The 15,983-nt window shown below is 41.4% G+C and overlaps 1 protein-coding gene across 5 annotated transcripts in view; it reads left to right on the top strand.

The window, feature by feature from the left end:
• Positions 1-15,983, top strand: part of ppp1r9a (protein phosphatase 1, regulatory subunit 9A) — a 54,346-nt gene that overhangs the window by 18,463 nt on the left and 19,900 nt on the right. For all 5 annotated transcript variants that reach the window (XM_044137900.1, XM_044137897.1, XM_044137898.1 and 2 more), the window contains exons 3-5: positions 8,323-8,455; positions 9,098-9,218; positions 13,152-13,256. In XM_044137900.1, coding sequence (XP_043993835.1) covers positions 8,323-8,455; positions 9,098-9,218; positions 13,152-13,256 — 359 coding nt within the window. The remainder of the gene's footprint in view (positions 1-8,322; positions 8,456-9,097; positions 9,219-13,151; positions 13,257-15,983) is intronic.

Raw genomic sequence — 15,983 nt, 5'->3', positions numbered from 1 at the left:
AGCTGCCCAGGACTCTGCTGCAGCAACATCCACAGGCATCAATAAGCCTGTACCTCATGACTAAAATCAATCTCTTCCAGACTGTGAAAAAAAAAGAAAAAGAGAAGCCGGTCTGTTCAAGAGCAACTGCATTCAACATTTTTGCCTTTGGAAGCTTTGTTAACTGGGAATATTGTGTATTTTGGAATTGAAGTGCGTTGCAGTCCTATTATTTTTACTAAGACCTGTTGCCATCAGACCATTTCTCCCGTTTTGTCACATTTCAATTTCAACGTTTCACCTGTTCTTATTGTAATTGCGTGCGACAGAGCAACACATATTGGCGCATAATTTTGTAGTGTCGTTCAGTCTGAAAACGTGTCACATGTTTGTGTTCAGCCCCCTTTTACGCTGGTGCTCTAATTAAAATCCAGTGCAACAAGCCTTGCGAAGTAAATCATAAGCAGAAGTTCTGTTTGAAGTTTGCCGCAAGTTATTTAGAGGGAACCTCAAAGAAATTTGTTAAAGGCTACAAAATATGAGACTGAGGACAACAACATCAAGCCTACAATCAGAGCTACAATAGAACGGGTTAGATCAAACCGTAAAGTGCAGACCTAACTCCAAAAGAGAGTGGTAACTCTTAAAAAGTGATGTCCTCTTTTCGGTCTGACTGAATTCAGCTTTTTCCTGTGAAGATTTGGCAACAATTTTGGTGTTTTGATGTGCAAAGCCAGTAGGAACGAACCGCAAAGGGATTTCTAGTTGTAATCGTAACAAAGCTGGTCCTCCACAGGATTGCAGGACCTGAGAACATAAACACGCTTTTCCGATTTGTATTTGTCATTTCTTTGAAAGCATATATATATAGCATGCAATTTTTCCATTGTAATGTGAAAATGTCAAGTTGTATGAGTACTGTTGCTAGGTACTGTCCATGTATATTCAAACAAAGGAACAGAAAGAGGTGCTGGGCTAAAATTGCAGCTTTCTAGACGTCTGCTGTGCCGCAGCAGCTCCAGTAACAAGCTGGTCTGTTCAAGTGGAACTGCTGAACCCAGCTGCCATATTTACAGTTGAAGCTTTTCACAGCATGTGGATTTTCAAGGATTTCTGGAGTCGGGAGCGTTGATCCAAGTGTTGTGTATGAAAATAATGTGAACCTTGTCAAATAGAAAGGGGAGGCGGAAATTTCTCAATAAAATGTATTAGCTTCCAATGAGATGCAAAGTGCAACATATGATTTTTATTGTTCTATTTCTGGAATAAAGATATGAAGAACAATAACAAAATGATATAATAAAACAAAAAGAAGTTCACTTTATAGTTACAATAAATTAAGATACAAAATGAGCATATGTTAAGATGTATTTTGTCCCCTGTAATGGTGATCATCTTAAGCCAAACAGCCAGCAGGTTGCATGTCTAGTTTCAGATTGAGCCGTTCTGGTTAAAGATTTTCATGTCTTGTGAAAACCTGGATTTTCCCAGATTGATTGGTTCTCTTCCTACCCCTCCCCCCCAAAAAATATATGCAGGTTGGATTAATAGGTGACTCTATATTACAACTACGGTGTAACGTGATGACAGGTTTACCATGTTTTCAGCTGCTGACTTAGAAGTCAGATCGGCCTATGCAAAAGTAGCTTGACCATGCAGTTTCTGGCAAAGGTATTCACACTTAAACGTGACAAATCTGTCCCAAAGACGCCTGGATTTCCTTGGGATTTAACATGGAGTGGAATTAAACAGATAAGTGTGAAGTGTGGTGGCAGCTTCATATTTTGGGAATTCCTTTTTAGGTAGCCTGTGCAGACTGGATGGTAAGAAAGATAGAGTTAAATGTAGGAGCATCAATCAAAACATCCTTTTAGGTGCTTTAAAAGTTGGAACTAGACTGGAATGGTTTACATCGAAGCATATTCAAGAGTTATAATGGTCAAGTGCAAATCCAGACTTAGATTCAATTGAGAAGCTGAGCCGAGACGAATATTGACGTTTATTGTTCTCACCAAACAATCTGAATGAGCTTGAATGGACAAAATCACTTGATATACAGCACTAGTAGAGCCAAATCATTTTAGCTGTTATCCTAAATTACTGACCCAGTAGGCTAACGTCAATGCAATGCCGCTTTTCAGACTTTTGTGTATAAAATATTGTTAAAACCATACGAGCTGTTCCTTCTACTTAATTAATAAACAGTACTTTGTGTTGTTTGTAGTTGTACTGTGACAAAATGTGGAAAATCTAAAGGGGCATGAAGACTTTTGCAAGGGAATATATGTCAATCTCTGGGTAGTCAGAAAAGCTAAGCTGAACAAGAACTAATAGAACCATACTGCGCAAATAATTACCTTCTGAAAATGGGTTAGTGTTTGGACACAAAGTCACTTCCAAAGCTTGAAGGATTGCAGCAAGAGCACATGAATACATTAATATGTAAATGACCTTGTGTTGTGGTAAACCCTCCAAGAGACTTTTTCGGTTCAGCGGTAGAGCGGCGCGTTTAAGTCGACTAAAGCCTCTTCGCTAGAAACTGGATTACAGTCGAGTATTCCCAGGGAACACCCTGCTGTGCCTGAAAGTAAATGAAGCTGTGTAGATGTTTGTGGTCTTCCTTTCACTCAGTTAATAACAGATACCAGTGGTTAAAAGGTTAATGGAAATGGACCACACTTGCCAAAATAGTGACGCAGGAAAAAATTTGCTTAGTGAACCTGTCAGATTTTGGGCCAGTAGTAACGCATGTAAAGTCGGGCTGCCTCTTGTTTGTTTTTGAAATATGAACATGATGTAAAAAAGATTTAAGTTATTACACGGGGGAGTGTGATATATTTACTACCTATACTAACTAATATATGCACGTAATTTATCGACATTTAAAATGCTTCTCCTTTTAAGTATAGCCATTAGCAGCAAGCAGTAGACCTGAACAGTCTGCCTCACAGCTGTCCCACTAAAAGTTACCAACTACATGTCTGTACTGGCTCTCGTTCCTCCCCTCTCTGTGGTAATAAAAGCAGCGGGCAGCAGCATCCCCTCATACCGCCACGGTTAAGTACCGTCACACTGAAGCACCTCCCAAGTCAAAGTGTTACTTCCCTATTTTTTTTAAACCAAAAGCGCTCTTTTACTAGATAAATTTGCTGGTCAGATATCATACATGACCTGTTAAATTTGGTCCTTTTGATAGGTGGATGTCATTGTGTAATATACAACCAACTTGTATGGCATCTTAAATATGCAAAATCATAATATACACACACCCACATGCACACCCAAGCATTTTCATGCCACACTTTAGTCAATGGTGTCTCACCAATGGTGTTTACTTGCTGGAATACATCCAAGAATGTGCACTACGGGTTTATATGTGTATTTTGATTTTATTGTGGTGCTAGTGTACAACATGTGTTTTTACTGTTTGTGGTGTATTTATTTATGGTAGTAGCTTTTATACATCTGTCTGTCTGTCGGTCTGTCTGTCTGTCTGTCTGTCTGTCTGTCTGTCTGTCGGTCTGTCTGTCTGTCTGTCTGTCTGTCTGTCTGTCTGTCGGTCTGTCTGTCTGTCTGTCTGTCTGCCTACTGATCTATTGGTTTATCGAGCTAATTTTACTGCAGTTAAGTGCAACACTATTATTACAGATCAAAATTCTTGGCTGTTTATGGGTCTGTTTTCAATAAAATGTAAATGAGGTCGTCAGTGGTTCTGTTGGACCAGTATGGTAATTGGCCCAGCTCAAGGTCAGGAAGAGAGTGTCCTTTAAAACGAAGCAGTTCCAGTCGCTCAAAACACCCAGCAGGTTCTTGTTCATTCTTGTGAGGCCGGATGTTAGTATTACAGTCGTGGCTTCTAGACAGAAGGACAGTGGACTTGTTGTTTTAGGAAGTGTTTTAAATCCTGTTTTAGATTTTTGGAGATGTGATTTTTACATCATCGACTGACCACGCTGACCATGCTGGGTCGGCTCTTTCTAGGATATTGGTCTGCGTTTGGCAGGATGGAGACGTGCCGCTAGTTACACTATCAGATGTCGTTGTCTCGTGGGTAAACACTTCCTCTTTGTCGGCGCAGTCCGAATCCCTTTCCACTTTTCAATTCTTTATTTCCCTTGCGCGTACAGTTTCATTTACCTTGTCGCTCTCTGAGTCATCGGCACTTTTCCTCTTCGTCCTTAGCCTTTTCTCCACATCTGTTTCTGAATGTTTTGTCCATCCCGCTCCCCCCATTTTTCTCCATCACTGCACCCCAAACCACTTAATCTCTCCTTGCCTTCCCTCACAGATCCACCCTCGTCTGTCCTTATCTTCCTTCATGACCTCCTCTTCTCTCTCAAGTGGGCTATCCACATGGTAATGTGTTTGCAGACAGCACACAGTGACTTAGGGAGGCCATTAGGGAATGCCCTGACTGCCTACAGCGGCAATGGATGTCTATGACAGTACAAGTGCTGGGGTTAGCATTTGTCAGCAGCCTGCTTGTGTGTGTGCGTGTCCGCGTGTGTGTCGGTGTTCATTTTAAGGTTGTGGTGAGGACTGAGACCTGGCGCGACACCTGTTTATGGTGACTTCTCTCTGTTAGAAGCAAATATGTGCAAATTGCTTGCTGGAAGTTTTACTTACAGCCACCATTAGCAAGGATGTCATACAGATTTGTTTTTTTTTTTTTAGAAAAATGTGTTTTAACATTGTTTTAAAGAGTGGATTAATTATACAACAAATGACTTTAAATTCTAACTTCTAACTCTAACCCTTTAAAACAAGAATTGGAAGGACAAGATTAAATTTTTTATGTTTTTTATTTTCTACAATCCAAATATGTTCAATATTATACACAGAGACTCAAATATGTGCAGAAAAGCCCAATAATATTGGTTAAATGTCCTTAATCAAGATTCATCTCTGACACTTCCTGGATATTTGATTGACTCTTTTGACATAATTGTTGGTTTTCTTCCAGAGACTTGATTTTGAAAGTACAGAATATTTCAAAAGTGTTGAAATCATTGTCTTTCCAGAAGGCTAGTCTTAGTCCTCTTGACCAATTCTAGTTCCAGTTTGGATTCGTTTCTACCCATTTTTGCGCACGTTTTAACAATCTAGATGTAAAGTTGAAGAAGTTGGATGTGACCTTCTGTCTTCACTGTCTTATTTATTTTGTAAAGAGCTGTTTTAAAATCATGCGCCAGTACATGTCATGAAAAAGACCCTACACACCATGCTGCCCTCACCATGCTTAACAGCTGTTAAAAGGAAACATTTTCTTGACTCTTCCAAATACTTCAAAATAAATGTATCACTCTACCGTCAGCTTTGATTGTATGTAAACGTAATACTTTCTGCTTGTTTTTAGGTGCATTTAATACCTTCTTTTTGTCTACTGTTATGTGTGGGATTGTGCTGGTGACTGTGTGAGACTTCCTTTACATGCATCCTGCTTGCATGGAAGTGTTATGAATGCGGGGCTGTTGAACCCATTGAATTATTGATGGCAGGGAGGTCAAGGATGTCGCTCACTCTGGATCACACAGAGGACGGAATAGAAACCAACCCTGGGAGCGGCACGCCAAGCCACTCTACTCACTGGCTGCACGCGCAGCTACTGTCTCAAAACACGGCCCCGTTTTTAGACCTTGCAGTTTGTTGCGTGTTTGCTTTGTAGTAATATTAGCCATAAATCTGCTAAAGAAAAGACATGTGGAAACATAACGTCTGGAGCCCTGTTATTTGTCAGTGTTTCAGAAAACAGGCGCTCGCTTTGGCTGCTTTGCCGAGCTCGCACTCCATCCTTCCTCACACATCCCAAGGAGCCAAGTCAAAATTTGGCCTCCGGGTTTAATCAATGCAGGTGCTGCAACATGATGCCTTATTGATCCCCTCAGCAGCGTTCTAAATAACTCTTAATGATTGACGTCACGAAGCCGCGACCGGTTGGTTAGCTCTTTGTAAAAATCCTTGTTTACAAGGAGACGGCACCGTAGGGCGGGTGCCACCAATTTTAATAAAAGCGGCCGCAGTTCAAGTGGGTGCGGGCTGCGATTCACGTCATGGACACGATCAGTGACATGCAAACATCGCCTGGCATGTTTATCTGTTTGCTCGAACAATTTGCACAGCCATTTACTTCGATCTTCAGAATTAGGAGACAGCTCGCTGCAAAGCACCGTGATAGGCTCGAGTCAGTCGGTGCACAGCTTTGCCCCCTCTGCGTCTCACCCTTCCTGCTTGTTGCGGAGCGCAGCTCGCAGGAAGAATGAGATGTGAAGTGACAGCTGACTGGGGGAGAAGGACAAACGTGATCCATTGCCCTACCATGTTCCTCTACACTTTAGCTTGTTTTGTTGTTGTTGTTGTTGTTGTTGTTGTGTTGTTGTGTTGTTGTTGTTGTGGCTGGTTAATGTTGCTGTAATATTTCAGTGTGTTAAGAAGTTGAATTATTACAACTTTAATACAGGGTTCCTGTGAAATCTAGGAGAGTGTGTATAAATATGAGATCAATCCATTTGTCGTTTAAGCTATTTTGCAGTTTAAAAATCGGCTAACAGGTCTATTAAACAGTAAATTTTGGTCTGGAAAAGTCTGACATCTTGACATGAAAAATGTGTAGGAACTCTTTCAATCGCATCGTTTTATTGTTCGAGCTGAAGAGATTTGCTGCGATATTCTCAACCATACGATATATATATATATATATATATATATATATATATATATATAAAAAATTCCCTTCTCACCCACCGCGGGTGGTGATTCTTCTTCCTCTTAGCTCGGGTCCTCTACCAGAGGCCTGGGAGCTTGAGGGTTCTGCGCAGTATCTTGGCTGTGCCTAGGACTGCACATTTCTGGACTGAGATGTCTGATGTTGCTCCTGGGATCTGTTGTAGCCACTGTTCCAGTTTGGGGGTGACTGCCCCGAGGGTCCCGATGACCACAGGCACCACTGTGGTCTTCACCTTCCAGGCCCTCTCCAGTTCCTCCCTTAGGCCCTGGTATTTCTCTAGTTTTTCATGCTCCTTTTTCCTGATGTTGCAGTCACTTGGTATTGCCACATCCACCACAACGGCTTTCCTCTGTTGTTTATCCACCACGACTATGTCTGGTTGGTTCGCCCTCACCATTTTGTCTGTCTGGATCTGGAAGTCCCACAGGATCTTAGCTCGGTCATTCTCCACTACCTTCGGGGGTGTTTCCCACTTTGATCTTGGGGGTTCCAGTCCATATTCTGCACAGATGTTTCTGTACACTATGCCTGCCACTTGGTTGTGTCGTTCCATGTATTCTTTCCCTGCCAGTATCTTGCACCCTGCTGTTATGTGTTGGACTGTCTCAGGGGCCTCCTTGCACAACCTACACCTTGGGTCTTGTCTGGTGTGGTAGATCTGGGCCTCAATTGCTCTGGTGTTTAGGGCCTGTTCCTGGGCGGCCATGATGAGGGCCTCTGTGCTGTCCTTCAGTCCAGCTTTTTCCAGCCATTGGTAGGACTTTCTGATGTCAGCCACTTGGTTGTTGCGGTGGTACATCCCATGCAGGGGCTTGTCCTCCCATGATGGTTCCTCCGGCACCTCAGGTTCTGTTCCCCATTGTTTGAGACATTCACTGAGCACATTGTCTGTTGAGGCTTTGTCCCTGATGTATCTATGGATCTTGGATGTCTCGTCTTGGATAGTGGTTCTCACACTCACTAGTCCTCTGCCTCCTTCTTTGCGGTTCGTGTAGAGTCTCAGGGTGCTGGATTTGGGGTGGAACCCTCCATACATTGTTAGTAGTTTCCGGGTCTTAACATCTGTGGCCTGTATCTCCTCCTTTGGCCAGCTAATTATTCCTGCAGGGTACCTGATTACTGGTAGGGCATAGCTGTTTATTGCACGGATCTTGTTCTTGCCATTGAGCTGGCTTCTCAGGACTTGTCTTATTCGTTGGAGGTATTTGGTTGTGGCTCTTTTTCTTGTGATCTCATCAAGGTTGCCATTTGCTTGTGATATTCCCAGGTATTTGTAACCTTCCTCTATGTCTGCTATTGTTCCTTCTGGGAGTGAGATACCTTCTGTGCGGATGACCTTCCCTCTCTTTGTAACCATCCGACCACATTTCTCTAGTCCGAATGACATCCCAATGTCCGTGCTGTATATCCTGGTGGTGTGGATATATATATATATATATACATATATATATATATATATATATATATATATATATATATATAAATATATATATATATATATTTATTTATTTATATTCCACATGTTACATTTGAAAATGCAATAAAGCACTGGTACATATTTGCATGACCCGTAACGGCTGTCATAAATCTTTCTTTTCTTTCTTTTTTTTTTTTTTTAGGTGTTCAACACCTACTCCAACGAGGACTACGACCGACGTAACGAGGAAGTGGATCCTGTGGCCTCCTCGGCGGAGTACGAGCTGGAGAAGAGGGTGGAGAAACTGGAACTCTTCCCCGTGGAGCTGGAGAAAGGTGGGAAAGAACGTCTTAATGAGAAAACCGGTCTTTCAGCTACTCATTACACCTGAGAGACGCACACACAAGGGTTGCCATCGGGATGCTTTCTATTATTAACAGTATTCACGTCGCTAGCGTAGTGTACGTACTAGAAATATTCCTAGTTGTTCAAGAAAAGCACGGAGATTCCCCTGCATGCATGCATTTATGAAGAATGCGTCATCGGCTCCCCGGCTTATTTTTCCACTTGTCTTGTTCTGCTGATGCATTTCCCCACGATGCAGATCGCAATTGCCCAGAAACCGAGAACGTTGTAGGATTCCTCCATTGACTAACTGTTATGCAACGCGAACAGCTTGTAAATAATTCATTAAAGAAGGGGGTTGGAAGAAGTTCTCATCCAGCCAAGTTCTTATTTTCCCGTGAAGATGCTTGAACGTAAATGTCTCTTTCGACTCCTAACCAATGAATTATTGATGTTTAAATGCCTTCATTGAACAATATTTTCACGTATCCTCCTAAAGTTTTTTTTTTTGTTTTTTTTTTGGATTAGTTCCAAGCTGATTCTGTTGATGGAAAAAAAAAAAAAAAAAAAAAAAAGGCAAGTTTTTGCTGAATTCCACGTGAATGCATCTCGAAATGAACACGTGTGTCCAGATGAAGACGGCCTTGGGATCAGTATCATCGGGATGGGCGTCGGCGCTGATGCTGGCTTGGAGAAACTGGGCATCTTCGTGAAGACCGTCATCGAGGGTGGAGCTGCCGAGAGAGACAGCAGGTGAGAGCTGTGCTCATGTTGCCAACTTTAGTGCAGTGCAAAAGTATTCGTGCCCCTTCAACATGTTCAGATTTTGTTCGTACCGCAAACACAAATTTCAGTATATTTATTGGGACTCTGTGATAGACAAGCACAGAGTGGCACATAGCTGCTGCATATTTCTGCCAGTGTTGCATATCTGTAGAGGTTTTGCATGGTATCACAGTTTATATCGCAGTTTTAAGTCTTGCTGATTTGGATAAAAGTCTGTATGTACTTTAGCTGGGCCAGTCTAAATGACATATATGTGATCTAAATTATTCCATTGTAGCTCTGGCTTTACATTTAGTGTCCTCCGCCTCAGTTTCTTCTCTTTTGCAGCCTCCTATACAGGTTTATTCTGATTTCCCTTCGTTTAGCTCCATCCAGCTTTCTGCTCCCTACTAAAATAAAATATCTCAACAGCATGATGCTGCCACCACTGTGTTTGGTTGTGGGACGTGCTGAACAGCGATGTTTTTCTTTTCGCATGTTTGACAATCACATTTTTATACTGCCACTGTGACTTTACTCATGGATGTCGAAGTAAAGCGGGTCGGAAAGCAAAAATTTTTAAAAACAACGTAAATTTTTCCTCCATCACATAAATTTCAGATAACATGTACAAAATATTGTGGTTGCAACCCAACAAATCGTGACAAATCTCAAGCAAAGATTCTACTGAAGATCAAATTCTTGAGGAAAATAAAATAAATCTCCCAGCTGTTGAAGAGGTTTTTTTCTTTTTTGTTGTTGCTGTTTCTGCCAGCCCACCTCCACACTCAGTCTCTCTCTCCTGTGCACTCGGTCGCGCTCTGTCCTTGTCAGATTTATCAGCAGGGGTTCGGATTAGATCTGCTGAGACACGAGGTTCTTATACGGGGACGTAGATGTGTTTGTGCTGTAGGTATATCATTTGACAGAGATATTGCATTAGGGCGTAGAGTTCCTCTGTAAAAGTTTTAAACAGAATCCCCGTTCTCCCATCTTCACAGTGCGTTTCTCTTTCTATCTCTGGATGGTGCATCTGAGCGTGAACAGTGGAGAGCAAGCACTGAGCCAGGAATACAGAATATGACAGCCTCTCAGCAGGGAGGCTGTGATTTCTGCCTAGAAACCGCAAGCTTCCCCCCCATCAGTGTGTTGATGTGGTTCCTGTTCCCTCTGAACTGATTAAAACATTGATAGGCTGAACCGCTCGCTGCTGCACGAGAGCGTGGAGCGCTCCGAAGTCTGGATTCTGACGCTCTCAAGGTGTTAGTGGTGGGCGTGTTTTTGTTCTGGGATTGATGTAACCCTTTAAGCAGCAGCCTCAGTTGCAGTTTTCCAGAACACGACAGTGAGATTAGCTCAAAGTGCAGCGAGCAGAGAGAGAAGCCGAGCAGAGGAGCAGAGGAGAAGCTGCTTTTTAGCGGGGAGGAAAATTTGATTCACCCCAACGTGGCAGTTCAGGCGACTCGGAGAAAGGAGAAAAGTGGAAAGAAAAAGTGGAAAAGACAGTGGGAAGGCTGTGTTTGTGCACGAATGCATTTTTTGTGTTCTTGTAGATCGGAGCCTTCTTCTGACTAGACTGTGAAATCAATCGCTCTCCACTGTTTATTCAATCGAGATAACGTTGGGTTGATGTTCGCTGAAAATATTTGGAACCGTTGGGAGTTTTTATGTTTGATTACTGCTGTTTTTTCATTGTGGCTGCATTGTCCATTGCTCATCAAAATACCTACACTTGCTTATGTGGAATACTGCATTCTCCAGTTGTGCAGGTTCTTTGGAAAACAAACAGTTCTGTTGACTTTCTCTCATAGTCTGTATTTGGCGACTGGCCCATAGATTTACTTCAATGGATGGGCGGAAGTGGCTCTTGCAAACTCCTTGAACAAAAACCTCTCGACCCCCATTTTCAATTCACGACAAGCTCATGGTTTTTGCTGAGATGCCGAGCTTCAAATATAAAAAATTTCCAGGTCAAACTTTGACACTTATCGCAAGCAGGGATGATTTTCTGTCACCCAACCATTGGACTGTGTTGTGTGATGCCACTAGCTCTCCTAATCATGCGCTACCCAGGATTGGTGTGGTAAGGGCCACTTTTATAGTGGAAACAGACAAAATTGCGCCGACCTGTGCCGTACCGCTCAGGAAGCGAGGTGCAATATCGCTCAAGACCTGTTCAGTTTCTCAGAAGTGTAAAGAAAGGGATTTTACGGACTGGTTCTGAGTCCTGCTGCCTCCTCAAATCTACTGGGGGGAAAGTGAAAAATGAAGGATGAATTCAACAATGAGCACGTCTCAGCTTTCAGAACCAGAACCGTCACAATCGAACTGAAAAAGAGCACCTCACTTTGATCTAACAGGTTCGTCCTTCAGACGACATCTGCATAAAATGAAAAGATTATTTTGATCAGCAGTGTAGTCTGGCGAGGTGATTTCAAAGGAAACTGGAAAAAAAATGCTAAGATATGTTTTGTGCACGGCATTAGAATAAACATGTTTAAATCACAGTGAGATTCAGAGCATATCGGTAGCTTGGCCTCATTAATTGGAGAGGACTGCCGTCGCAATTTATCTGATAATTAGCATTGTGCCACAACTCAGAATAATTATTTACTATGCCTTTTTTGATTAAAAGTCAGTATTTCAAAAGTACTGGAAAGTATCACAGTCATTTTAGCATGAGCATAAAAGAGGGATCGGGATCCACAATATCTATCAACAACGTATGATCTTGCTTTGATTGCAATCAACTGGCATTTTTTTTTGAACTGTCACTTTATTTACAATCTTATGTTTTTTGTTTTTTTTTACTTCTGTATTAATTTGACAGTTCGATGCAAAGCGGCCTCAGCTGCACAAAGTCGCAGAGATATTTCTTTAGAGCAGGGAAGTAAAAAAAAAAACAATAAGAAGGGAATAAAAGTGTGTGAGATTGTGACAGACAAGTCTGCCTGCAGAACCGCTGGGTTTCTTTACCTCCATATGACACGGCTCAGCTGGACGCTGTAGCTGTCACAGTCATACTAAATCCCTGTTGTTAGCTGCTGCATTCTCGGTGGACTTATGTGGCAGACTTGGAGAGAAACTGAAAATTATTGCTGAATGAACTTGCAGCAAAACCTTAAAGGAGTTTGCTGTGTTTTAGTTTGAAAGGACATCTCAGCGTTACTCTAAAACGAATATTTCATGACTTTATGATGAAGCATTGGTGCAATTGTTTTAAAGTACACATGACAGCGTTACATATAATGTTTGCCTCCATTTCTGTCAAAGCATAATCAAGCCATAAAAAAAATAATCAAGTCAAGAAGCTCTTAGGAACTATTTAATAAAACAAACAAAACGCACTTGGATTGATATGATAACGAGGATGCATTCAGTAAGAGTTTCTTTGTTGCATAAGAGAAAAAATTATATTCTGTACCTTTAAGACACTGAGGATTTATAATAATAGTTTTCAAAAAAGAAACACTTTCAAGTGAGCTGAATAGTTACCAGGACTATTCATTAAAATGGCTTTCCTTGCAACTTCCCTGGCACTAAATTCTTTTTTTATAATCTATATTTCAGTTTCAGGTCAAGGAATTTTGTGAGCTTTAATTTGTATTTCTTTATTTACTATGTAGCCCGAGGCGAAAGACTGCCTGGCCTCTGCATCCTTGTTAGCCTCCGTAGATTGCTTTTTTTTTTTTCTTTTAGCCTCATCTTTTCCGTCTCCTGAGGAAAAGAGGAATTGCAGGAATGGGAAGTTCCCTTGGCGAACGTTTTCTGAAGCAGCCGTGTTGCACTTTATAAAAATGATTTGAACATGTATGACATGGGTCAGTGAACATGAAATCAATGAGGGAAAATTAAGCAAACTTCTCAGGCTCATTTCGTCAGAGCCCGGTGTTGCCTGATGCCTCTGCTTGTGCCTGTCAGGATCAAGGTGAATGACCAGATTGTGGAAGTGGATGGGACCAGTCTGGTGGGTGTGACCCAGAGCTTTGCCGCTTCAGTCCTGAGGAACACGTCAGGAGTCGTTCGGTAAGAAAAACTCACTTCCAGATAAGTTTGGTTCTTGTGAATTTGTGTTAAGCCTAAAAGATATATATGACTTTCTTAAACCATATATAAAACCCTGTTTGCTAGGGAAAACTTTCTATTCAGGTTTGTATTGTATTTGGATTTTCTGTTTAAAATAAGATGTAAGAAGCAGAAATATTGTTGATTGCACGGCACTAAGTTATCAATTTCTTTCTGTGGTTTCCACATGTAAGCTCACCTTCGCAAACAATCCTTGCTTTAACAATGGGGAAAACAAATAAACAACAACAAAAAAAATCAATTCATGTAACGCCTGAATAACCCCTAAAACAAATAGGAGATTCAGCTCTTATGAACATTAACAGGGAGTCCAAATTTAAATTTGTTGTGCATTTTTTTCTTTTCCAAACTGTCAAAGTTATATACATGAACTTACATACACCCTTACCGATTGTCGGTGAAATGTCACGTAGCAAGTTAAAGGGAGAATACACACTTTTCATAATGAGAGCAATATTCTAGAATATTTCTGGTTGAGTATCTGGCCAATCTTACTGCTAAAACTTCACAAACCGATTGGTTTCCTGGCATCTTTTAAGCATATTTCAGAAATTGGCTGAGGTCAGATTTGATCCAAAATCTTATGGTGTGCCTCTTTGCTCATTAGGTACATGCCTTAAAGCCTGAATTAGCCATAGCTAACTTAAATAACAAGTGTTTTTCAGAAGCATAAAAAAAATCTGAAAAATAGAAAAATACTATCTATCTGAAAAATGTGAACAGAAACTTAAAAAAGCAATTTTTTTATTTTATTTTATTTTTTTGTTGTACAAGCAAAATTCAGTGATTAAGGGCCTAGGGGAAAACTTCACTTTATGATATATCTGTGACTGATCCATTTTCATGTTTAATAAAAGAAAATGGCAGCCTGCTTTGATTCAACAAGACACATTTAGATTTGAAATGTTTTAAAATTGCCCACGACCGGCAGGCGTCTGAACGCTGCAGCTCTGAATTCCTTTAGCCCTGCTGTCATGGTGCAGAAATCACAAAGCCGCCCCTCAAGTCGCCATACTCGCTGTGAGAAACACACGCACGCACGCACGCATGCGCACACACACACCAACACTCAAAGCATGGCAGGAAGGCTTTGATTTGAAAAGCTCAAGCTGTCCTTGGCAACCGCCTGCCATACCAGCCTCCAACTGATTCTTGTTTTTTATTCTCCTTTGGTTTGCTTAGTGTTTTTTCAACATTCACTGTGGTTTCTAACCTCCCTTCCTCTCATTTCTTTTGTCCCTTTGACTCAAACGTCCAAAGAAAAGTCAGACGCACTGCTTTTGCAAGTCATAGTTGAAGACGTCTAGTTTGCTTTATGATTCACACAAAGAATTTTCTCTCTTGAAACTGTAGATGCACTAACATCTGGAGAGCTGTCGGTGTTGCGGTTAAATAACCAATGAATTGATCAGGTTTTTCACCTCTATTTATATTCCAATAAGGCAGAAATGTCAAAAGATGCATTACGTTGTGGAAATGCAGCCCTGATAGAAAACCTGAAGACATGTCCACTAGTGTCACAACACAATGCTGTCCCAGCAGATGCTGTTTGCTGAACTAATATTGACAGTGGAGTTTTTCCACACAGCAGGATGCGTGCGTGCGTGCGTGTGTGTGTGCGTGCGTGTGCGTGTGTGTGTGTGTCGGTGAGGCAGCCTTGAAAAGGTTAACATCTATCATCTGCCCATCTATGCTGGCCACAAAAATGAAGAGATTAACAAGTGAAGAACAAAAAAGCATGCATATGTTCAAACTGTAACTCCGAGTTCCTCCGTCACTCAGGCAGCAAATCGTGATATTTAAAACCAGAATGTAGATGTTACGTTGACAAGTTAGAGCAGGTTATTTCTGTCTCTCACTCCCCTGTGTTATTTCTGACCAGATTCGACTCTTGCTGCCACCTCCTCACTCGCACTCAATATTCAATCTTCCTCCATCACATCTCACTCACTCCTCCTCCTCGGTAAATGCTTCCCTCACGTTGTCTGATCACCAGAGGTTTCGTGGCCAAACGTCCCAGATTTTCCTTTTTAGCTAAGTGCAACCCCGATTTTCAGCAGCGACTCATCCAGGTATTAGACAGAGCCTCTCCTTGCTTGATTGATTACAAGTAAAATGTAGTGTAAATGTAGTTGCAAAACAGGTGGCATTTCTAACAGAAAGTGGTTGTAATAAAATGCACAACTGCACGCTGCAGAGGAAGAAAATTCTTCTGTATTTTTTTTTTTAAAACAGTTTTCAAACCTGATTTATTTATTTATTTTTCCAGATTTAGCTCAATGGAAAAAAAAAAGTTTCTATTTAGTATTACAAAGACCTCATTGCCTAATTGTCGACATGGGAAAAACACATTTTTGCCAAGTGGACGTATTTTACTATATTTTGGATAATATCGAAGGAGTGCTAGACATTTATTTGAAGGAACACATCTGCAGTATCTTCTATTCAGCCAACACCATGATATTCTATTATGTTAGAGCCCTCCTTGCTTTAATTGGAGTGCAGAAATAAATCATTTCTGGCAGCGTGTGCAGTTCAGCTAATCCAGCACCCTGTCTGGTTGTGTCAGAGCAGGAGGAGGCAGCTACAAACCGAGACAAACTCCACTCGCACGTGGAGAGAGCCTGTTTCCAGGTCATCTCCTCCTCAGACGTCCCCTCGCTGTCC

The sequence above is a fragment of the Gambusia affinis genome, linkage group LG14, assembly GCF_019740435.1.
Source record: "Gambusia affinis linkage group LG14, SWU_Gaff_1.0, whole genome shotgun sequence".
Taxonomy (NCBI): Eukaryota; Metazoa; Chordata; class Actinopteri; order Cyprinodontiformes; family Poeciliidae; genus Gambusia; species Gambusia affinis.
Note: the sequence above shows the minus strand (reverse complement) of the source record. Positions and strands in the feature narration are given on the sequence as shown.